At 51.5% G+C, this 25099-nt stretch overlaps 2 protein-coding genes across 4 annotated transcripts; both read right to left on the bottom strand.

Moving 5' to 3' along the window:
- Positions 1–6571: 6571 nt before the first annotated feature.
- LOC146758302 (uncharacterized) lies at positions 6572–8008 on the bottom strand. 2 transcript variants are annotated; one of them, XR_014934711.1, is made up of 3 exons: positions 7644–7746; positions 7494–7557; positions 6572–7133 (listed from the first exon to the last, which is right to left on the bottom strand). XR_014934711.1 is itself a non-coding variant. In XM_085516630.1 (3 exons), the coding sequence occupies exons 1-3, from the start codon at positions 7741–7743 to the stop codon at positions 7059–7061; spliced, it is 447 nt and encodes a 148-aa protein (XP_085372756.1). In that variant the 5' UTR covers positions 7744–8008; the 3' UTR covers positions 6572–7058. The 2 variants fall into 2 exon arrangements, 1 of the variants encoding a protein (XP_085372756.1); XM_085516630.1 differs by having other exon boundaries at positions 6572–7341; positions 7644–8008.
- An 8626-nt stretch (positions 8009–16634) lies between these two features.
- On the bottom strand, positions 16635–18071 carry LOC146758303 (uncharacterized). Of its 2 annotated transcripts, none has more exons than XR_014934712.1 (3): positions 17707–17809; positions 17557–17620; positions 16635–17196 (listed from the first exon to the last, which is right to left on the bottom strand). XR_014934712.1 is itself a non-coding variant. In XM_085516631.1 (3 exons), the coding sequence occupies exons 1-3, from the start codon at positions 17804–17806 to the stop codon at positions 17122–17124; spliced, it is 447 nt and encodes a 148-aa protein (XP_085372757.1). In that variant the 5' UTR covers positions 17807–18071; the 3' UTR covers positions 16635–17121. The 2 variants fall into 2 exon arrangements, 1 of the variants encoding a protein (XP_085372757.1); XM_085516631.1 differs by having other exon boundaries at positions 16635–17404; positions 17707–18071.
- Positions 18072–25099: the final 7028 nt, after the last annotated feature.

Raw genomic sequence — 25099 nt, forward strand, 5'->3', positions numbered from 1 at the left:
GAAATCATCTTTGATAGCCTTCAGGCTTTTTTTACTAACTTCTTCACTGCCAGCCTGAACTATCAGCAGGGGATAGTAGACAGAAGGGCAGATCAGACTGGGAAGTCTCCCAGCAACGTCCCTGACCCGTGCCCAGGGGAGGGAGCACACCTCCCTGCGGGTAGGGTCGGGCCAGCATATAGGGCCTTCCATTCCTCGCCAGTAGGGTTGTGCGCCCATGATGGCAGTAATGAACAAACTGCTGCATCACAAAGATCTTGGCCTGATTAGAAATCTTTGAGTAATGCTGTTACAGCAGACAGAATGTGCTAAGCGCAAGTAGTCTCCTGCACTTCGCATCCTTGCTACTTTGTTCTGGGTGTTGTCACTGAGCAGCGTCTAACACAAATTCTGCCCCGGTCAGCTGGCTGCCTGAGCTTGAGCCCTGATGGCAACACTGTGTGCTTACCCAGGAGCAGCGGTTACTTTTACTTGAGTGTAGCAGCCAATGCCTGACTGTAAGTACGAACACTAACCTATGCCTAACTCTAAAATAACAACAGAAACCTATACCTAACCCTAAAGAACAAACAGGAACCTATGCCTAACTCTAAAGAACAAACAGGAACCTATCCCTAACGCTAAAACTAAACTGAACACTAACACTAACCTAACACAACCATCAAAACAAAGAACAGAGCAAACACCTAACTACAACAGGGGGAAGAAGGAACTGGGGGCCCACAGAACCGGAGGAGCAACGAGGTGGAGGAGAAGAAGATGTTAAATAATGCCACCCAGCTCATGCTGGGGGCAGGGGCCACGCAGCAGGAAAGGAGCCGAGTGCCTGGACCAGCGATGGTGAAGCTGTGACCATGCCAACGGTCATGACCATGACCACGGTGGTGTGGTGCCAGGCCAGCTATGCCGCGGGCGGATCCACGTCCATGGGCTCCTCTGGAGGGGGATCCACCTCCATCGGTTCCTCCGGAGGGGGATCCACCTCCATCGGCTCCACATGGGTGGTGGTCACAGGGCTGGTCCAGGCATGATGGAAACGGGCTCCTTTCCCCCTCCTCCATTTGATGGTTATGGCGGGCACCCTCCTCCTCTTCGGTTCTGGGGCCCCCAGCTCCTTCTCCCACTTAAATCCTCACTACATTCCTCTCGCCCTCGCTTCGTGCTGGACATGGCTGCTACCTGCCCAGCACTCTCAGAGGTGAGTGAGTCGGGTGGAGCCGCAGCAACCAAGGTGACAGCTGTGACATGGGGAAGATTCCAAAATGGCACCTGTGCTGCTGGGAGTGGTGTTCCGCATAGGATGAGGAGGGGGCTGGAGGGCAGGGCACGGCACGGGAGCTACAAGGCACTCCCTGTGTCCAGCGGGCAGCCCTTCTCTCCGGCCAGCAAGAGGGCACAGAGAGCTGGCCCCGAGAAAAGGGCCCTCGGCCTCCTTCACCCTCCCCCTCCTTTCATAAGGGAATCCCCACTTTGGGCTGGGCACCCACATGGAATCATTGAAACTACAACCTACTACTTTGCTTCTACAGCAAGACTATTGTACTGAAATACTACTGTACTTAAAAGCACCTGCAATCACACTACACTCGTTTTTAATATTAAACTCTCAAACTTTCATAGCAAATAATAACATCCGCTCACAAAGAAAATGTGGAGAGGCCACAAAAGAGAAATACCACTCATGAAAACATTTGTATTTAGACATTCAAACTAACAACGTACTTTGTCTTTACCTAACCGTACCATTCTGTGCTAGAAATACGATGTTTTGCTGTAGAGTATAACTTGGAGAACCCAAAAGCAGCTAAAACCTGCTCCACTCAGTAATTTGACCATCCGCTGATATTTGGTTCTTTGCTCCCTTGCTTTCTAGTTGCTCACTCTTTAGACACACGCAAATCACATTGTCAAGGACTACAAAAACACTGTTAGCCAAAAAATTTATGCTGGCAGAATCTTAACGTTAGAAACGTGTAAATTGGTTGCAAAGAAGAAAGTGAAGACCAACACAGTAACCAAATACTAACTGATACATAAGGCTTCTCTCACACATCCTGAAAACAGAACCGCCAGCCTTAATGAACTTTGCTCTTCAGACACTGACTGAAATGCAAGTATTACCTTGTCATGGTTTAATAATTTTGTAATTTTGCTATCAGTATTCCACATCATAACATCATATAAAGCATGAATAGTTTTACTGAATCTGCAACTTACAGAAGAAGACTACATCTCCCAGAGAACAACACGAGGTCACGGGACCTGGACACTATATTAACTCTGTCGCAGGCTAGACTGACGTCTTTCGAGTTCTGGCGTTCAGGGGAGTGTGTGGGAGCCTTCACCGTTTCGCCTAGATTTACAGTAGGCCTCTCGGTTTCGGGACTCATTCTCTCTCCTATTTTGCTTGATTCGTTAGCTCAATTTTCAATTATATTGTATTATACTGTGTTATCCTGTATTTCGATATAGTAATTTAGTAAATAAGTGTGCCTCCTTAGATTGTTGCTGCTGTTTTCTTTTCCTAATTAACTTTTTTTCCTTTCGGCCTAGGGCCCCTGCTGGGCCCACAGTCCCTGTCACGGACGCAGGTGGATTTTTAGTTTAAACCGTGACATACCTGTAGCAGCCTGGATCTGGCAATAGTCAAAGAATCCTTTACGTCCAGCTCCTTAGCATCAAAAGACCACAGATACTGCTGGGGCAGAATTTCATTGAAGCCTTCAAAAGAAGCTTGTGTCTGTTCCTCAGTGCCTCGGGAAAGTCTCCATTCTGCTACCAGCCTGGAAAAGACACAGAAGGATCATTTAAAAGAGGCTACGCTAACCCAAGTTCATCTTTGTTAGTTTGTTTTGAAATGAACCGTAAGCTGTGTTAAGAAAAATGATGGAAAGTGCTGGGGATAGAGCACTGTGTAACTGTATTCTAATTGTATTCCCAACCTTCACCCTGCGCAAACAATTTTAAGTTAAAACCCTATGTTTCCAACCACTCAACTGCAGAAAGCATTTTAGGCTCCAGCAGAAGGCAGCATCTACTCACTGATGATATTAATGAGAGCACAGGAGTCCCTTGCTGTTCGGAGGAAGAAAAAAATGCAGAGCTGTGTTCATCTAATATGTTCCATATTTGTTTCTGTCAATCACGAAACTTTGCTCTGTGGTAGAAACTCCACTCTCCATTAAGAAAAGGGAGAAAAGCAGGCAGGAGACCCAAAGAACCTGAACCCAGGGAGAAGCAGATATTATGCTGAATTCAAGCCTAACCTGTCAGGAGAACTGGAATCGAAAGGAGAGAACGCAACACAGGACACAGAGTGTGACAAAAGAACATTGCTTAAGCTGCAATCTGAGCTCTGCCCGGCTTCCTCAAAACCAGAAGAGAACGGTCTTCTGCAGGTACTCCCTCCTCTCCATCCCAGTGAGTATTTGGCACAACTGCCAATGCCAATACGTTCCTTCTGCAAATGTCACCGTTTCTGTGAAACCTTTCCAGATGACTCGTGACTAAAGCAATTTCTACTCCCTCATTCCTCAAAACCTTCCCACACAAAAGCCTTCACAGATCAGATGGTAAGAAAGAGGGAATTCTACGGCCACAGCAATAAAGCGCGCAGAAAGCCCATCTGTTGCAGACAGAGGAGTGAGCCGTGCTTAACCAACACTGCTTCAGCGCACGCTTACAGTAAGGCACACCTACCTTGCGCTGGCCACGCACGAAGCTCGTGACGCAGCTCCAGGCGGCTCTCCTGGGGCCCAGCTTCATTTCACGGCCACTCACGCTCTGCTGCTGGACATTCTGCAACGGAAAAGCCACCGGATGCAAATCCCATCCCTCGCAGATGGCATCAGACCTCCGCTCTCATGGCAGTCACCACCGCCCTGCCCTGGGCAGCGCTTCCACTGCCCTTGCTCCTGCCACAAGACACCAACGTCTGCTTCTGACGCGGCTCCACCATGGGATCCTGTATGCAATAGAGAAACACACGGAGGCTGCCAGCCACTGCAACACGCGCGCTGTGAAACCCCTGGCACTGCTGAGTCCCAAGAGCAGAGGAGAGAAGCGTTTGCCTGCCATGGACGGGCTGCGGCGGGATTGAATCCTGCCTTCGAATCGGGACACCCCCAGGGAGAGCCTCCCTGGGGACCCAAAGACTGAAATGGAGGCAAGGTAACACTTTGCTATAGAAAGGGAAAGGGGAACTTCACAGAATCCGAGACAAAGGGTAACTGCAGATAGTTTACATTTAAAAGTGCAGGGATAGGGGGAATTACAGACACTTAGTCAAAATAAAACCAGAGAAGAGGGCAATAAAGATAAGAAGAAATTGTCCGGAGACCTCTGACAAGAAGAAGGATTAGATACCCCCGGGCAAGATGATGCTGACATGGGAGAACGATACCAGCAGATAACACCAAGAAGAAAACAGAAGAAGAATTTCACCCCAAAACAACGGCAAGGGTCGCGGGGAACGGGGTCCTAGGGAATGTAATGAATATGTAATCAAACTGAGGAGGAGACTATTGATTACGTATTAGCTTAACCTATATCTGTAACACACTTTTCTCCTTACGGTGTGCAAGTTTGGTGGAGCTCTCCCGCTTGCACCCGGCGCTGCGCAACGCTGGAATAAACATACCTGCTTTAGAACCCATCTTTGGGTTATAGAGTTTGATTCCGCAAGTCATCTTCCTGCCGCACAGCCCAGCACGGCCGGAGCCGCACCACACGATCCGGGCCGGGGCCGGCTCAGGCTCTGCCTCCAGGCTTTTGGGGCCGGCCGGGTGACTCCGCAGCACAGCGAGACCGTGGAGCCGCCCGGGAGCCGCCTCTGGGTGCCGGCAGCGCCGCGAGCTCCTCCCCCGACAGCCCCTCCGTGCCCCCGCCCCGAGGCCCGACCCCGTTCGCAGCACAGAGCCCGCTCCTCCCGGCCCCGCTCATGGCCGCCATGCCGCCATGGCCCGGAAGTGCTCTCCGCCGCCTGCAGGAAGCACTTCCTGTCACTGGCACTGGCACTGTCACGTGGCTCAGGCCGGGCTGGGGCCTGTTGGGGGGGGGCGGCTGCCGGAAAAGGACCCAAAATTCACGTCTCATTTCGTGTCTTTCCTCTCGCTTTCCTTCCTTTACCTTCCCCTTCCCTTCCTTCCTTCCTCGCCCTCGTCCCCTTCCCTTCACCACCTCCCTGTGTCCATTCCAGTGCCTGGCCACCCTTTCTGAGCAGTAATACCTCGTAGTGTCCAGCCTGAATCTCCCCTGTCGCAGCTTGAAGCCATTCCCTCTGGTCCTATCATTAATGACACGAGAGAAGAGGCCGAGCCCCAGCTCACTACAGCCTCCCTTCAGGAAGTTAGAGAGAGCAATGAGGTCTCCCCTGAGCCTCCTCTTCTCCAGGCTGAACAATCCCAGCTCCCTCAGCCGCTCCTCATACGGCCTGTGCTCCAGACCCCTCACCAGCTTTGTTGCCCTCCTCTGAACGCGTTCCAGGGCCTCGATGTCTTTCTTGCACTGAGGGGCCCAAAACTGAACACAGCACTCGAGCTGCGGCCTCATCAGTGCTGAGAACAGGGGGACAATCACCTCTCTGCTCCTGCTGGCAACACTGTTTCCCATGCAGGCCAGGATGCCCTCGGCCTTCTTATTATACAGCAAAGGAATCCCCTGAAAAGGAAACCACAATATCTGGCAACATGAAACAAAGTTCTGATTCGTAAAAGACTGGCAGCAAGGCCTGAATCTCTTGTGTCATCTGCTCTTGATGTATCACATTAGCACTAGGTGGAATGCAGAAGCTTCCTGAGACGTGATAATCAAAACCTAGTCCAATGCCTTTAAAAAAGCCTTTAAGAGATTACTCCTCCTTGTCTGTTTAAAATAAACTTAGGTAATACAAAAGGTTGGAAAATTTTTGGACAACTCCCCAGGGCCGGGCTTTGGAAGGCCGTATTGACGAGAGTCAATCAAGCTCCGGCTGCAGGCGTATATGTGTGTGCCAGTTCTTTAACACAGTAGAAATCACAACTTGCTGCATGATCAAAATTCTACATGTGCTACTCCTGAACCCCAATGACTTCCAACGGTGTTAAATTACCCCTTGATCTCTAAGCAGAACAAAACAACAAAATGCCACACCAATAGTGAATACATAAAAACAAACAACTCCTTGGGCCTCAAGGGGAGGCTGATGCACAGGCCACGGCTGCCAGCGTGCAGCTGGGCTTCCCAGGGCAAACAGCAACACACGGTGCATCCATCAGAAGCTGAAAGAGCCCTCAGGGAAGAGAGGCCAACTCAAGGGGCTGAGCACGGGACACCCTTCTTCCTGCCGGGCTGCTTCCCCTCCTCTGGTTTCTTTCTGTCAGTCCTCAGAGAGCAAGGAGATGCTCACAGCCTGTCACCAGCACTTACGGGTTGGCTGAAAGGCCACAGGTTGGGAAGACCAACAAGGAAACGGGGGAAAACCTGCACTGCACCATGTCAAGGGAGAGACGTGAAGCCGACCGCTTCATCGCCCTGCGATTGCCAGCCCGAGCGAGGGACGTTCTGACCAGCTACTGAAAGAGGCAGCACCAGGTTTAGAAAGTTCGCTTCAATTTTATTGCGTACAAGAAGATTTGGCTTCTATTTATTGCCCCGCCCACACCCCAAAATGAAACCCCAGTGCCCAGGATTGCCGCTTAGCAATCAGTCACTCAGCCTCCAGTCAGACCCAAGGAGAAGCCAAACCCCGGGGCTACGTCACCTCCTCCCTCTCCAGTCCCAGCCAGCCCTATTTCAACCTAACCCTACACCAGGCCTGGACCTCAAGAGACACACCCTGAAGGAACGCAGCGTCTCCAGCTCTTGCCATACACCAAGTCCTGCCTATGTGAAGCCCTCATTGCTTCTAACGCAGCACAAGTCCTTCCTGTCCAGTTCACTTCCATCATCTCCACCGTCCATGACAGGGAAAGCACGGCTGTGCCAGTAAACTGGGCTGTTGAGTCAGCAGCTCTTGGTGCCACCTCCGAGGAAGCGTTGCAGGTGGTTCTGCTGTCCTTTGTAGCTTCTTGCTCAAGCCCTCATCGTTGCTTTCTGCTTTCCTTCTCGGCTTTCTTCCTCAGCTGAGTAGCGCTTGCCTTGCCTCGGCAAGCTTGCTGCAAGAGGGAAAAAAGAGGCACTATTTCACTCACGCACGCTGCCAGCACAGTCTGACTTAGAGAGCTGCTCGCAAGATATCCCTGGGCTACAAACCCAAGAACAAGGAAGGACACAAAAGTCACATCTGCATTGTCTGTTACCGCATGCCAAGGAAGAGTCCTCACACTCGAGCACTGCCCCACTTGCAGCTGAGGGGAGGAGGAGCTGGAAAGGACAGGTGGACAGAAAAGAAGGGAAAAGCTGAAGAGGCGAGAATCAACTTCTCCCCGAGGCAGATCACACCTTTGTGGCCACTCTTTTAGGAATGCTCACCATTCCTAATCCTAGCGTTAGCAAGATGAAAATTCACCACCTACCTTTCCACGCTCCTCGTGTACGCACTGAGGGCCGTGCCGTGGCTGTGCTGCACAACACCAGCGACTGAAAGAAAGCACGCAGAGAGCGGATCTGTTGCAGACAGTGCCAGGAGCTGTGCTTGAACAACGCTTTCGGTAAGGCACTCCTACCTTGCAATGGCCACACTTTGGGAGCTCTGGGACACAGCCACGTGTTGCTCTCCTGAGTCCCAGCTCCATTTCTCAGCCCACTCACGCTCTGCTCCTCCATGTTCTGCAAAGGAAAAGTCCCAAGAGGGAAATTCAGTTCATCGCAGATGTCATCAAACTGTCAGGGCAGTCGCACTCATTGCTCGGGGTGAGCAACCAGCTGCATGCTTACCCAAGGAGCAGCGGTTACTTTTACTTGAGTGTAACAGCCAATGCCTGACTGCAAGTACGAACACTAACCTATGCCTAACTCTAAAATAACAACAGAAACCTATACCTAACTCTAAAATAACAACAAAAACCTATACCTAACTCTAAAATAACAACAAAAACCTATACCTAACCCTAAAGAACAAACAGGAACCTATGCCTAACTCTAAAAAACGAACAGGAACCTATCCCTAACACTAAAACTAAACTGAACACTAACACTAACACTAACTTAACACTACCATCAACAAAAAAGAACATAACAAACACCTAACCTAACAGGGGGAAGATGGAACTGGGGGCCCACAGAACCAGAGGAGCAACAAGGTGGAGGAGCAGAAGATGTTAAATAATGCCACCCAGCTAATGCTGGGGGCAGGGGCCGCGCAGCAGGAAAGGAGCCGAGTGCCTGGACCAGCGATGGTGAAGCTGTGACCATGCCAACGCGGGGCCTGGCACGGTGGTGTGGTGCCAGGCCAGCTATGCCGCGGGCGGATCCACGTCCATGGGCTCCTCTGGAGGGGGATCCACCTCCATCGGTTCCTCCGGAGGGGGATCCACCTCCATCGGTTCCTCCGGAGGGGGATCCACCTCCATCGGTTCCTCCGGAGGGGGATCCACCTCCATAGGCTCCACATGGGTGGTGGTCACAGGGCTGGTCCAGGCATGATGGATAATGGCTCTCTTACCCCTCCTCTGCCTGATGGTCATGGCGGGCCCCCTCCTCCTTCTGACTCCTAGGGCCCCCAGCTCCATCCTCCCACCAGAAACTTCAACCCTCGCCCTCTTTGCAGCAGGCATGGCTGTTAACTGCCACAACTGTCAGAGGCATGCGGCAACGGTGACCATGGTGACATGGAGAGGGTTCTAAAATGGCGGCCGCACTGCTGGCACTGGAGTTCCACATAGGATGAGGAGGGGGCTGGAGGGCAGGGCATGGTACGGGAGCTACAAGGTGCTCCCTGTGCCCAGCGGGCAGCCCTTCTCTCTGGCCAGCAAGAGGGCACAGACGAGCCGGCCCCAAGTAAAGGGCCCTCGGCCTCCTTCACCCTCCTTCACCCTCCCCCTTCTTCCACAAGGGAATCTTTTTGGGCTGCCATACTGTTGTGGTTTTGTATTTTTTTCTATTGGTATTTCACATCATAACATCATCTGGAGATCATAGATTGATCAGTCAATCATATTGATCTAGATAAGTCCGTGACACAGACGCAGCACGCAGCAGCTCCTGATGGGGCTCCTGAGCTGAGCACCAACAACGGCAGGCTCCAAAGGGGACCTGACTACGCCTGCCTCCTGGGACACACAAGCTCTGCTTTCCATAGTCGCACCCAGCGCCTCTCCTTGTGCGGCACCTCGGCGGATTCAACCCTTACCTACAATTAAGACCTCTGACTGAATTGGAATTCCAGTCACTCTGATTACACCCCACATCCCTGCTGCAGGCCCTCCCACATGCCCACGTGCTGCACCCAGCCACACCGGCTGCCACAGCCCCGCAGCCAGGCGGGGGTTGGTGCTTCATGATCCTTGAGGTCCCTTCCAACCCGGGTCATTCTGTGATTCTGTGATCGGGTTGAAGGGGCTGGCACTGCCCTGAAGGTGAGCGAGAGAAGTTGGCAAAGGAAGGGTGAGTGGCGGGATCCGAGGAGGGCGTTTTGTGTTTGTGTGCGTGTCTGTTGTTTGCCTGATGTGTTTGTGTGCGTTGTTGTTTCAGGTGTCTGAGTGAGGACTCCCTGTGGGAACTGGCAGCAAGCAAAGGAATGGATCGACGGGCCTGGCCGCCGTGTTGGACTGCGGCTGTGGAGCCAACGAAGGTGTGTCCAGTGTCCTTCCTTACATCATTGACTATGTATGAGGTGTACCTATATCTGTGTAACCATTTTACAAGTCAGGGTGCAGGTTTTTGGTGGGGTCCTGACAGTTCCTCAGCTAGAACCCTCTTACCCCTTTGAGACAGGCCGCTTCCGTCTGTAGCTGTCATGCCAGGAGCCAAATAAATTGCCCCATGGTGAAAAACACCAAGACTCCTATGTCTGCACCGACTCTTTAACCATTTGTTTAAGAGGTGGGTTTTTAGGTCCAACTCAGTATCCCTCCCTGCCACTGAAAGTACAGATGCAATAACCACCCGCACACCTGTTCCTTCGATTACCCGCCCCAGTCCCCTGAAATCATCTTTGATAGCCTTCAGGCTTTTTTTACTAACTTCTTCACTGCCAGCCTGAACTATCAGCAGGGGATAGTAGACAGAAGGGCAGATCAGACTGGGAAGTCTCCCAGCAATGTCCCTGACCCGTGCCCAGGGGAGGGAGCACACCTCCCTGCGGGTAGGGTCGGGCCAGCATATAGGGCCTTCCATTCCTCGCCAGTAGGGTTGTGCGCCCATGATGGCAGTAATGAACAAACTGCTGCATCACAAAGATCTTGGCCTGATTAGAAATCTTTGAGTAATGCTGTTACAGCAGACAGAATGTGCTAAGCGCAAGTAGTCTCCTGCACTTCACATCCTTGCTACTTTGTTCTGGGTGTTGTCACTGAGCAGCGTCTAACACAAATTCTGCCCCGGTCAGCTGGCTGCCTGAGCTTGAGCCCTGATGGCAACACTGTGTGCTTACCCAGGAGCAGCGGTTACTTTTACTTGAGTGTAGCAGCCAATGCCTGACTGTAAGTACGAACACTAACCTATGCCTAACTCTAAAATAACAACAGAAACCTATACCTAACCCTAAAGAACAAACAGGAACCTATGCCTAACTCTAAAGAACAAACAGGAACCTATCCCTAACGCTAAAACTAAACTGAACACTAACACTAACCTAACACAACCATCAAAACAAAGAACAGAGCAAACACCTAACTACAACAGGGGGAAGAAGGAACTGGGGGCCCACAGAACCGGAGGAGCAACGAGGTGGAGGAGAAGAAGATGTTAAATAATGCCACCCAGCTCATGCTGGGGGCAGGGGCCACGCAGCAGGAAAGGAGCCGAGTGCCTGGACCAGCGATGGTGAAGCTGTGACCATGCCAACGGTCATGACCATGACCACGGTGGTGTGGTGCCAGGCCAGCTATGCCGCGGGCGGATCCACGTCCATGGGCTCCTCTGGAGGGGGATCCACCTCCATCGGTTCCTCCGGAGGGGGATCCACCTCCATCGGCTCCACATGGGTGGTGGTCACAGGGCTGGTCCAGGCATGATGGAAACGGGCTCCTTTCCCCCTCCTCCATTTGATGGTTATGGCGGGCACCCTCCTCCTCTTCGGTTCTGGGGCCCCCAGCTCCTTCTCCCACTTAAATCCTTACTACATTCCTCTCGCCCTCGCTTCGTGCTGGACATGGCTGCTACCTGCCCAGCACTCTCAGAGGTGAGTGAGTCGGGTGGAGCCGCAGCAACCAAGGTGACAGCTGTGACATGGGGAAGATTCCAAAATGGCACCTGTGCTGCTGGGAGTGGTGTTCCGCATAGGATGAGGAGGGGGCTGGAGGGCAGGGCACGGCACGGGAGCTACAAGGCACTCCCTGTGTCCAGCGGGCAGCCCTTCTCTCCAGCCAGCAAGAGGGCACAGAGAGCTGGCCCCGAGAAAAGGGCCCTCGGCCTCCTTCACCCTCCCCCTCCTTTCATAAGGGAATCCCCACTTTGGGCTGGGCACCCACATGGAATCATTGAAACTACAACCTACTACTTTGCTTCTACAGCAAGACTATTGTACTGAAATACTACTGTACTTAAAAGCACCTGCAATCACACTACACTCGTTTTTAATATTAAACTCTCAAACTTTCATAGCAAATAATAACATCCGCTCACAAAGAAAATGTGGAGAGGCCACAAAAGAGAAATACCACTCATGAAAACATTTGTATTTAGACATTCAAACTAACAACGTACTTTGTCTTTACCTAACCGTACCATTCTGTGCTAGAAATACGATGTTTTGCTGTAGAGTATAACTTGGAGAACCCAAAAGCAGCTAAAACCTGCTCCACTCAGTAATTTGACCATCCGCTGATATTTGGTTCTTTGCTCCCTTGCTTTCTAGTTGCTCACTCTTTAGACACACGCAAATCACATTGTCAAGGACTACAAAAACACTGTTAGCCAAAAAATTTATGCTGGCAGAATCTTAACGTTAGAAACGTGTAAATTGGTTGCAAAGAAGAAAGTGAAGACCAACACAGTAACCAAATACTAACTGATACATAAGGCTTCTCTCACACATCCTGAAAACAGAACCGCCAGCCTTAATGAACTTTGCTCTTCAGACACTGACTGAAATGCAAGTATTACCTTGTCATGGTTTAATAATTTTGTAATTTTGCTATCAGTATTCCACATCATAACATCATATAAAGCATGAATAGTTTTACTGAATCTGCAACTTACAGAAGAAGACTACATCTCCCAGAGAACAACACGAGGTCACGGGACCTGGACACTATATTAACTCTGTCGCAGACTAGACTGACGTCTTTCGAGTTCTGGCGTTCAGGGGAGTGTGTGGGAGCCTTCACCGTTTCGCCTAGATTTACAGTAGGCCTCTCGGTTTCGGGACTCATTCTCTCTCCCTATTTTGCTTGATTCGTTAGCTCAATTTTCAATTATATTGTATTATACTGTGTTATCCTGTATTTCGATATAGTAATTTAGTAAATAAGTGTGCCTCCTTAGATTGTTGCTGCTGTTTTCTTTTCCTAATTAACTTTTTTTCCTTTCGGCCTAGGGCCCCTGCTGGGCCCACAGTCCCTGTCACGGACGCAGGTGGATTTTTAGTTTAAACCGTGACATACCTGTAGCAGCCTGGATCTGGCAATAGTCAAAGAATCCTTTACGTCCAGCTCCTTAGCATCAAAAGACCACAGATACTGCTGGGGCAGAATTTCATTGAAGCCTTCAAAAGAAGCTTGTGTCTGTTCCTCAGTGCCTCGGGAAAGTCTCCATTCTGCTACCAGCCTGGAAAAGACACAGAAGGATCATTTAAAACAGGCTACGCTAACCCAAGTTCATCTTTGTTAGTTTGTTTTGAAATGAACCGTAAGCTGTGTTAAGAAAAATGATGGAAAGTGCTGGGGATAGAGCACTGTGTAACTGTATTCTAATTGTATTCCCAACCTTCACCCTGCGCAAACAATTTTAAGTTAAAACCCTATGTTTCCAACCACTCAACTGCAGAAAGCATTTTAGGCTCCAGCAGAAGGCAGCATCTACTCACTGATGATATTAATGAGAGCACAGGAGTCCCTTGCTGTTCGGAGGAAGAAAAAAATGCAGAGCTGTGTTCATCTAATATGTTCCATATTTGTTTCTGTCAATCACGAAACTTTGCTCTGTGGTAGAAACTCCACTCTCCATTAAGAAAAGGGAGAAAAGCAGGCAGGAGACCCAAAGAACCTGAACCCAGGGAGAAGCAGATATTATGCTGAATTCAAGCCTAACCTGTCAGGAGAACTGGAATCGAAAGGAGAGAACGCAACACAGGACACAGAGTGTGACAAAAGAACATTGCTTAAGCTGCAATCTGAGCTCTGCCCGGCTTCCTCAAAAGCAGAAGAGAACGGTCTTCTGCAGGTACTCCCTCCTCTCCATCCCAGTGAGTATTTGGCACAACTGCCAATGCCAATACGTTCCTTCTGCAAATGTCACCGTTTCTGTGAAACCTTTCCAGATGACTCGTGACTAAAGCAATTTCTACTCCCTCATTCCTCAAAACCTTCCCACACAAAAGCCTTCACAGATCAGATGGTAAGAAAGAGGGAATTCTACGGCCACAGCAATAAAGCGCGCAGAAAGCCCATCTGTTGCAGACAGAGGAGTGAGCCGTGCTTAACCAACACTGCTTCAGCGCACGCTTACAGTAAGGCACACCTACCTTGCGCTGGCCACGCACGAAGCTCGTGACGCAGCTCCAGGCGGCTCTCCTGGGGCCCAGCTTCATTTCACGGCCACTCACGCTCTGCTGCTGGACATTCTGCAACGGAAAAGCCACCGGATGCAAATCCCATCCCTCGCAGATGGCATCAGACCTCCGCTCTCATGGCAGTCACCACCGCCCTGCCCTGGGCAGCGCTTCCACTGCCCTTGCTCCTGCCACAAGACACCAACGTCTGCTTCTAACGCGGCTCCACCATGGGATCCTGTATGCAACAGAAAAACACACGGAGGCTGCCAGCCACTGCAACACGCGCGCTGTGAAACCCCTGGCACTGCTGAGTCCCAAGAGCAGAGGAGAGAAGCGTTTGCCTGCCATGGACGGGCTGCGGCGGGATTGAATCCTGCCTTCGAATCGGGACACCCCCAGGGAGAGCCTCCCTGGGGACCCAAAGACTGAAATGGAGGCAAGGTAACACTTTGCTATAGAAAGGGAAAGGGGAACTTCACAGAATCCGAGACAAAGGGTAACTGCAGATAGTTTACATTTAAAAGTGCAGGGATAGGGGGAATTACAGACACTTAGTCAAAATAAAACCAGAGAAGAGGGCAATAAAGATAAGAAGAAATTGTCCGGAGACCTCTGACAAGAAGAAGGATTAGATACCCCGGGGCAAGATGATGCTGACATGGGAGAACGATACCAGCAGATAACACCAAGAAGAAAACAGAAGAAGAATTTCACCCCAAAACAACGGCAAGGGTCGCGGGGAACGGGGTCCTAGGGAATGTAATGAATATGTAATCAAACTGAGGAGGAGACTATTGATTACGTATTAGCTTAACCTATATCTGTAACACACTTTTCTCCTTACGGTGTGCAAGTTTGGTGGAGCTCTCCCGCTTGCACCCGGCGCTGCGCAACGCTGGAATAAACATACCTGCTTTAGAACCCATCTTTGGATTATAGAGTTTGATTCCGCAAGTCATCTTCCTGCCGCACAGCCCAGCACGGCCGGAGCCGCACCACACGATCCGGGCCGGGGCCGGCTCAGGCTCTGCCTCCAGGCTTTTGGGGCCGGCCGGGTGACTCCGCAGCACAGCGAGACCGTGGAGCCGCCCGGGAGCCGCCTCTGGGTGCCGGCAGCGCCGCGAGCTCCTCCCCCGACAGCCCCTCCGTGCCCCCGCCCCGAGGCCCGACCCCGTTCGCAGCACAGAGCCCGCTCCTCCCGGCCCCGCTCATGGCCGCCATGCCGCCATGGCCCGGAAGTGCTCTCCGCCGCCTGCAGGAAGCACTTCCTGTCACTGGCACTGGCACTGTCACGTGGCTCAGGCCGGGCTGGGGCCTGTTGGGGGGGGGCGGCTGCCGGAAAAGGACCCAAAATTCACGTCTCATTTCGTGTCTTTCCTCTCGCTTTCCTTCCTTTACCTTCCCCTTCCCTTCCTTCCTTCCTCGCCCTCGTCCCCTTCCCTTCACCACCTCCCTGTGTCCATTCCAGTGCCTGGCCACCCTTTCTGAGCAGTAATACCTCGTAGTGTCCAGCCTGAATCTCCCCTGTCGCAGCTTGAAGCCATTCCCTCTGGTCCTATCATTAATGACACGAGAGAAGAGGCCGAGCCCCAGCTCACTACAGCCTCCCTTCAGGAAGTTAGAGAGAGCAATGAGGTCTCCCCTGAGCCTCCTCTTCTCCAGGCTGAACAATCCCAGCTCCCTCAGCCGCTCCTCATACGGCCTGTGCTCCAGACCCCTCACCAGCTTTGTTGCCCTCCTCTGAACGCGTTCCAGGGCCTCGATGTCTTTCTTGCACTGAGGGGCCCAAAACTGAACACAGCACTCGAGCTGCGGCCTCATCAGTGCTGAGAACAGGGGGACAATCACCTCTCTGCTCCTGCTGGCAACACTGTTTCCCATGCAGGCCAGGATGCCCTCGGCCTTCTTATTATACAGCAAAGGAATCCCCTGAAAAGGAAACCACAATATCTGGCAACATGAAACAAAGTTCTGATTCGTAAAAGACTGGCAGCAAGGCCTGAATCTCTTGTGTCATCTGCTCTTGATGTATCACATTAGCACTAGGTGGAATGCAGAAGCTTCCTGAGACGTGATAATCAAAACCTAGTCCAATGCCTTTAAAAAAGCCTTTAAGAGATTACTCCTCCTTGTCTGTTTAAAATAAACTTAGGTAATACAAAAGGTTGGAAAATTTTTGGACAACTCCCCAGGGCCGGGCTTTGGAAGGCCGTATTGACGAGAGTCAATCAAGCTCCGGCTGCAGGCGTATATGTGTGTGCCAGTTCTTTAACACAGTAGAAATCACAACTTGCTGCATGATCAAAATTCTACATGTGCTACTCCTGAACCCCAATGACTTCCAACGGTGTTAAATTACCCCTTGATCTCTAAGCAGAACAAAACAACAAAATGCCACACCAATAGTGAATACATAAAAACAAACAACTCCTTGGGCCTCAAGGGGAGGCTGATGCACAGGCCACGGCTGCCAGCGTGCAGCTGGGCTTCCCAGGGCAAACAGCAACACACGGTGCATCCATCAGAAGCTGAAAGAGCCCTCAGGGAAGAGAGGCCAACTCAAGGGGCTGAGCACGGGACACCCTTCTTCCTGCCGGGCTGCTTCCCCTCCTCTGGTTTCTTTCTGTCAGTCCTCAGAGAGCAAGGAGATGCTCACAGCCTGTCACCAGCACTTACGGGTTGGCTGAAAGGCCACAGGTTGGGAAGACCAACAAGGAAACGGGGGAAAACCTGCACTGCACCATGTCAAGGGAGAGACGTGAAGCCGACCGCTTCATCGCCCTGCGATTGCCAGCCCGAGCGAGGGACGTTCTGACCAGCTACTGAAAGAGGCAGCACCAGGTTTAGAAAGTTCGCTTCAATTTTATTGCGTACAAGAAGATTTGGCTTCTATTTATTGCCCCGCCCACACCCCAAAATGAAACCCCAGTGCCCAGGATTGCCGCTTAGCAATCAGTCACTCAGCCTCCAGTCAGACCCAAGGAGAAGCCAAACCCCGGGGCTACGTCACCTCCTCCCTCTCCAGTCCCAGCCAGCCCTATTTCAACCTAACCCTACACCAGGCCTGGACCTCAAGAGACACACCCTGAAGGAACGCAGCGTCTCCAGCTCTTGCCATACACCAAGTCCTGCCTATGTGAAGCCCTCATTGCTTCTAACGCAGCACAAGTCCTTCCTGTCCAGTTCACTTCCATCATCTCCACCGTCCATGACAGGGAAAGCACGGCTGTGCCAGTAAACTGGGCTGTTGAGTCAGCAGCTCTTGGTGCCACCTCCGAGGAAGCGTTGCAGGTGGTTCTGCTGTCCTTTGTAGCTTCTTGCTCAAGCCCTCATCGTTGCTTTCTGCTTTCCTTCTCGGCTTTCTTCCTCAGCTGAGTAGCGCTTGCCTTGCCTCGGCAAGCTTGCTGCAAGAGGGAAAAAAGAGGCACTATTTCACTCACGCACGCTGCCAGCACAGTCTGACTTAGAGAGCTGCTCGCAAGATATCCCTGGGCTACAAACCCAAGAACAAGGAAGGACACAAAAGTCACATCTGCATTGTCTGTTACCGCATGCCAAGGAAGAGTCCTCACACTCGAGCACTGCCCCACTTGCAGCTGAGGGGAGGAGGAGCTGGAAAGGACAGGTGGACAGAAAAGAAGGGAAAAGCTGAAGAGGCGAGAATCAACTTCTCCCCGAGGCAGATCACACCTTTGTGGCCACTCTTTTAGGAATGCTCACCATTCCTAATCCTAGCGTTAGCAAGATGAAAATTCACCACCTACCTTTCCACGCTCCTCGTGTACGCACTGAGGGCCGTGCCGTGGCTGTGCTGCACAACACCAGCGACTGAAAGAAAGCACGCAGAGAGCGGATCTGTTGCAGACAGTGCCAGGAGCTGTGCTTGAACAACGCTTTCGGTAAGGCACTCCTACCTTGCAATGGCCACACTTTGGGAGCTCTGGGACACAGCCACGTGTTGCTCTCCTGAGTCCCAGCTCCATTTCTCAGCCCACTCACGCTCTGCTCCTCCATGTTCTGCAAAGGAAAAGTCCCAAGAGGGAAATTCAGTTCATCGCAGATGTCATCAAACTGTCAGGGCAGTCGCACTCATTGCTCGGGGTGAGCAACCAGCTGCATGCTTACCCAAGGAGCAGCGGTTACTTTTACTTGAGTGTAACAGCCAATGCCTGACTGCAAGTACGAACACTAACCTATGCCTAACTCTAAAATAACAACAGAAACCTATACCTAACTCTAAAATAACAACAAAAACCTATACCTAACTCTAAAATAACAACAAAAACCTATACCTAACCCTAAAGAACAAACAGGAACCTATGCCTAACTCTAAAAAACGAACAGGAACCTATCCCTAACACTAAAACTAAACTGAACACTAACACTAACACTAACTTAACACTACCATCAACAAAAAAGAACATAACAAACACCTAACCTAACAGGGGGAAGATGGAACTGGGGGCCCACAGAACCAGAGGAGCAACAAGGTGGAGGAGCAGAAGATGTTAAATAATGCCACCCAGCTAATGCTGGGGGCAGGGGCCGCGCAGCAGGAAAGGAGCCGAGTGCCTGGACCAGCGATGGTGAAGCTGTGACCATGCCAACGCGGGGCCTGGCACGGTGGTGTGGTGCCAGGCCAGCTATGCCGCGGGCAGATCCACGTCCATGGGCTCCTCTGGAGGGGGATCCACCTCCATCGGTTCCTCCGGAGGGGGATCCACCTCCATCGGTTCCTCCGGAGGGGGATCCACCTCCATCGGTTCCTCCGGAGGGGGATCCACCTCCATAGGCTCCACATGGGTGGTGGTCACAGGGCTGGTCCAGGCATGATGGATAATGGCTCTCTTACCCCTCCTCTGCCTGATGGTCATGGCGGGCCCCCTCCTCCTTCTGACTCCTAGGGCCCCCAGCTCCATCCTCCCACCAGAAACTTCAACCCTCGCCCTCTTTGCAGCAGGCATGGCTGTTAACTGCCACAACTGTCAGAGGCATGCGGCAACGGTGACCATGGTGACATGGAGAGGGTTCTAAAATGGCGGCCGCACTGCTGGCACTGGAGTTCCACATAGGATGAGGAGGGGGCTGGAGGGCAGGGCATGGTACGGGAGCTACAAGGTGCTCCCTGTGCCCAGCGGGCAGCCCTTCTCTCTGGCCAGCAAGAGGGCACAGACGAGCCGGCCCCAAGTAAAGGGCCCTCGGCCTCCTTCACCCTCCTTCACCCTCCCCCTTCTTCCACAAGGGAATCTTTTTGGGCTGCCATACTGTTGTGGTTTTGTATTTTTTTCTATTGGTATTTCACATCATAACATCATCTGGAGATCATAGATTGATCAGTCAATCATATTGATCTAGATAAGTCCGTGACACAGACGCAGCACGCAGCAGCTCCTGATGGGGCTCCTGAGCTGAGCACCAACAACGGCAGGCTCCAAAGGGGACCTGACTACGCCTGCCTCCTGGGACACACAAGCTCTGCTTTCCATAGTCGCACCCAGCGCCTCTCCTTGTGCGGCACCTCGGCGGATTCAACCCTTACCTACAATTAAGACCTCTGACTGAATTGGAATTCCAGTCACTCTGATTACACCCCACATCCCTGCTGCAGGCCCTCCCACATGCCCACGTGCTGCACCCAGCCACACCGGCTGCCACAGCCCCGCAGCCAGGCGGGGGTTGGTGCTTCATGATCCTTGAGGTCCCTTCCAACCCGGGTCATTCTGTGATTCTGTGATCGGGTTGAAGGGGCTGGCACTGCCCTGAAGGTGAGCGAGAGAAGTTGGCAAAGGAAGGGTGAGTGGCGGGATCCGAGGAGGGCGTTTTGTGTTTGTGTGCGTGTCTGTTGTTTGCCTGATGTGTTTGTGTGCGTTGTTGTTTCAGGTGTCTGAGTGAGGACTCCCTGTGGGAACTGGCAGCAAGCAAAGGAATGGATCGACGGGCCTGGGCGCCGTGTTGGACTGCGGCTGTGGAGCCAACGAAGGTGTGTCCAGTGTCCTTCCTTACATCATTGACTATGTATGAGGTGTACCTATATCTGTGTAACCATTTTACAAGTCAGGGTGCAGGTTTTTGGTGGGGTCCTGACAGTTCCTCAGCTAGAACCCTCTTACCCCTTTGAGACAGGCCGCTTCCGTCTGTAGCTGTCATGCCAGGAGCCAAATAAATTGCCCCATGGTGAAAAACACCAAGACTCCTATGTCTGCACCGACTCTTTAACCATTTGTTTAAGAGGTGGGTTTTTAGGTCCAACTCAGTATCCCTCCCTGCCACTGAAAGTACAGATGCAATAACCACCCGCACACCTGTTCCTTCGATTACCCGCCCCAGTCCCCTGAAATCATCTTTGATAGCCTTCAGGCTTTTTTTACTAACTTCTTCACTGCCAGCCTGAACTATCAGCAGGGGATAGTAGACAGAAGGGCAGATCAGACTGGGAAGTCTCCCAGCAATGTCCCTGACCCGTGCCCAGGGGAGGGAGCACACCTCCCTGCGGGTAGGGTCGGGCCAGCATATAGGGCCTTCCATTCCTCGCCAGTAGGGTTGTGCGCCCATGATGGCAGTAATGAACAAACTGCTGCATCACAAAGATCTTGGCCTGATTAGAAATCTTTGAGTAATGCTGTTACAGCAGACAGAATGTGCTAAGCGCAAGTAGTCTCCTGCACTTCACATCCTTGCTACTTTGTTCTGGGTGTTGTCACTGAGCAGCGTCTAACACAAATTCTGCCCCGGTCAGCTGGCTGCCTGAGCTTGAGCCCTGATGGCAACACTGTGTGCTTACCCAGGAGCAGCGGTTACTTTTACTTGAGTGTAGCAGCCAATGCCTGACTGTAAGTACGAACACTAACCTATGCCTAACTCTAAAATAACAACAGAAACCTATACCTAACCCTAAAGAACAAACAGGAACCTATGCCTAACTCTAAAGAACAAACAGGAACCTATCCCTAACGCTAAAACTAAACTGAACACTAACACTAACCTAACACAACCATCAAAACAAAGAACAGAGCAAACACCTAACTACAACAGGGGGAAGAAGGAACTGGGGGCCCACAGAACCGGAGGAGCAACGAGGTGGAGGAGAAGAAGATGTTAAATAATGCCACCCAGCTCATGCTGGGGGCAGGGGCCACGCAGCAGGAAAGGAGCCGAGTGCCTGGACCAGCGATGGTGAAGCTGTGACCATGCCAACGGTCATGACCATGACCACGGTGGTGTGGTGCCAGGCCAGCTATGCCGCGGGCGGATCCACGTCCATGGGCTCCTCTGGAGGGGGATCCACCTCCATCGGTTCCTCCGGAGGGGGATCCACCTCCATCGGCTCCACATGGGTGGTGGTCACAGGGCTGGTCCAGGCATGATGGAAACGGGCTCCTTTCCCCCTCCTCCATTTGATGGTTATGGCGGGCACCCTCCTCCTCTTCGGTTCTGGGGCCCCCAGCTCCTTCTCCCACTTAAATCCTTACTACATTCCTCTCGCCCTCGCTTCGTGCTGGACATGGCTGCTACCTGCCCAGCACTCTCAGAGGTGAGTGAGTCGGGTGGAGCCGCAGCAACCAAGGTGACAGCTGTGACATGGGGAAGATTCCAAAATGGCACCTGTGCTGCTGGGAGTGGTGTTCCGCATAGGATGAGGAGGGGGCTGGAGGGCAGGGCACGGCACGGGAGCTACAAGGCACTCCCTGTGTCCAGCGGGCAGCCCTTCTCTCCAGCCAGCAAGAGGGCACAGAGAGCTGGCCCCGAGAAAAGGGCCCTCGGCCTCCTTCACCCTCCCCCTCCTTTCATAAGGGAATCCCCACTTTGGGCTGGGCACCCACATGGAATCATTGAAACTACAACCTACTACTTTGCTTCTACAGCAAGACTATTGTACTGAAATACTACTGTACTTAAAAGCACCTGCAATCACACTACACTCGTTTTTAATATTAAACTCTCAAACTTTCATAGCAAATAATAACATCCGCTCACAAAGAAAATGTGGAGAGGCCACAAAAGAGAAATACCACTCATGAAAACATTTGTATTTAGACATTCAAACTAACAACGTACTTTGTCTTTACCTAACCGTACCATTCTGTGCTAGAAATACGATGTTTTGCTGTAGAGTATAACTTGGAGAACCCAAAAGCAGCTAAAACCTGCTCCACTCAGTAATTTGACCATCCGCTGATATTTGGTTCTTTGCTCCCTTGCTTTCTAGTTGCTCACTCTTTAGACACACGCAAATCACATTGTCAAGGACTACAAAAACACTGTTAGCCAAAAAATTTATGCTGGCAGAATCTTAACGTTAGAAACGTGTAAATTGGTTGCAAAGAAGAAAGTGAAGACCAACACAGTAACCAAATACTAACTGATACATAAGGCTTCTCTCACACATCCTGAAAACAGAACCGCCAGCCTTAATGAACTTTGCTCTTCAGACACTGACTGAAATGCAAGTATTACCTTGTCATGGTTTAATAATTTTGTAATTTTGCTATCAGTATTCCACATCATAACATCATATAAAGCATGAATAGTTTTACTGAATCTGCAACTTACAGAAGAAGACTACATCTCCCAGAGAACAACACGAGGTCACGGGACCTGGACACTATATTAACTCTGTCGCAGGCTAGACTGACGTCTTTCGAGTTCTGGCGTTCAGGGGAGTGTGTGGGAGCCTTCACCGTTTCGCCTAGATTTACAGTAGGCCTCTCGGTTTCGGGACTCATTCTCTCTCCTATTTTGCTTGATTCGTTAGCTCAATTTTCAATTATATTGTATTATACTGTGTTATCCTGTATTTCGATATAGTAATTTAGTAAATAAGTGTGCCTCCTTAGATTGTTGCTGCTGTTTTCTTTTCCTAATTAACTTTTTTTCCTTTCGGCCTAGGGCCCCTGCTGGGCCCACAGTCCCTGTCACGGACGCAGGTGGATTTTTAGTTTAAACCGTGACATACCTGTAGCAGCCTGGATCTGGCAATAGTCAAAGAATCCTTTACGTCCAGCTCCTTAGCATCAAAAGACCACAGATACTGCTGGGGCAGAATTTCATTGAAGCCTTCAAAAGAAGCTTGTGTCTGTTCCTCAGTGCCTCGGGAAAGTCTCCATTCTGCTACCAGCCTGGAAAAGACACAGAAGGATCATTTAAAACAGGCTACGCTAACCCAAGTTCATCTTTGTTAGTTTGTTTTGAAATGAACCGTAAGCTGTGTTAAGAAAAATGATGGAAAGTGCTGGGGATAGAGCACTGTGTAACTGTATTCTAATTGTATTCCCAACCTTCACCCTGCGCAAACAATTTTAAGTTAAAACCCTATGTTTCCAACCACTCAACTGCAGAAAGCATTTTAGGCTCCAGCAGAAGGCAGCATCTACTCACTGATGATATTAATGAGAGCACAGGAGTCCCTTGCTGTTCGGAGGAAGAAAAAAATGCAGAGCTGTGTTCATCTAATATGTTCCATATTTGTTTCTGTCAATCACGAAACTTTGCTCTGTGGTAGAAACTCCACTCTCCATTAAGAAAAGGGAGAAAAGCAGGCAGGAGACCCAAAGAACCTGAACCCAGGGAGAAGCAGATATTATGCTGAATTCAAGCCTAACCTGTCAGGAGAACTGGAATCGAAAGGAGAGAACGCAACACAGGACACAGAGTGTGACAAAAGAACATTGCTTAAGCTGCAATCTGAGCTCTGCCCGGCTTCCTCAAAACCAGAAGAGAACGGTCTTCTGCAGGTACTCCCTCCTCTCCATCCCAGTGAGTATTTGGCACAACTGCCAATGCCAATACGTTCCTTCTGCAAATGTCACCGTTTCTGTGAAACCTTTCCAGATGACTCGTGACTAAAGCAATTTCTACTCCCTCATTCCTCAAAACCTTCCCACACAAAAGCCTTCACAGATCAGATGGTAAGAAAGAGGGAATTCTACGGCCACAGCAATAAAGCGCGCAGAAAGCCCATCTGTTGCAGACAGAGGAGTGAGCCGTGCTTAACCAACACTGCTTCAGCACACGCTTACAGTAAGGCACACCTACCTTGCGCTGGCCACGCACGAAGCTCGTGACGCAGCTCCAGGCGGCTCTCCTGGGGCCCAGCTTCATTTCACGGCCACTCACGCTCTGCTGCTGGACATTCTGCAACGGAAAAGCCACCGGATGCAAATCCCATCCCTCGCAGATGGCATCAGACCTCCGCTCTCATGGCAGTCACCACCGCCCTGCCCTGGGCAGCGCTTCCACTGCCCTTGCTCCTGCCACAAGACACCAACGTCTGCTTCTGACGCGGCTCCACCATGGGATCCTGTATGCAATAGAGAAACACACGGAGGCTGCCAGCCACTGCAACACGCGCGCTGTGAAACCCCTGGCACTGCTGAGTCCCAAGAGCAGAGGAGAGAAGCGTTTGCCTGCCATGGACGGGCTGCGGCGGGATTGAATCCTGCCTTCGAATCGGGACACCCCCAGGGAGAGCCTCCCTGGGGACCCAAAGACTGAAATGGAGGCAAGGTAACACTCTGCTATAGAAAGGGAAAGGGGAACTTCACAGAATCCGAGACAAAGGGTAACTGCAGATAGTTTACATTTAAAAGTGCAGGGATAGGGGGAATTACAGACACTTAGTCAAAATAAAACCAGAGAAGAGGGCAATAAAGATAAGAAGAAATTGTCCGGAGACCTCTGACAAGAAGAAGGATTAGATACCCCCGGGCAAGATGATGCTGACATGGGAGAACGATACCAGCAGATAACACCAAGAAGAAAACAGAAGAAGAATTTCACCCCAAAACAACGGCAAGGGTCGCGGGGAATGGGGTCCTAGGGAATGTAATGAATATGTAATCAAACTGAGGAGGAGACTATTGATTACGTATTAGCTTAACCTATATCTGTAACACACTTTTCTCCTTACGGTGTGCAAGTTTGGTGGAGCTCTCCCGCTTGCACCCGGCGCTGCGCAACGCTGGAATAAACATACCTGCTTTAGAACCCATCTTTGGGTTATAGAGTTTGATTCCGCAAGTCATCTTCCTGCCGCACAGCCCAGCACGGCCGGAGCCGCACCACACGATCCGGGCCGGGGCCGGCTCAGGCTCTGCCTCCAGGCTTTTGGGGCCGGCCGGGTGACTCCGCAGCACAGCGAGACCGTGGAGCCGCCCGGGAGCCGCCTCTGGGTGCCGGCAGCGCCGCGAGCTCCTCCCCCGACAGCCCCTCCGTGCCCCCGCCCCGAGGCCCGACCCCGTTCGCAGCACAGAGCCCGCTCCTCCCGGCCCCGCTCATGGCCGCCATGCCGCCATGGCCCGGAAGTGCTCT

Source organism: Coturnix japonica, chromosome 15 (assembly GCF_054131305.1).
Source record: "Coturnix japonica strain WE chromosome 15, WE-NBRP24, whole genome shotgun sequence".
Lineage (NCBI taxonomy): Eukaryota > Metazoa > Chordata > Aves > Galliformes > Phasianidae > Coturnix > Coturnix japonica.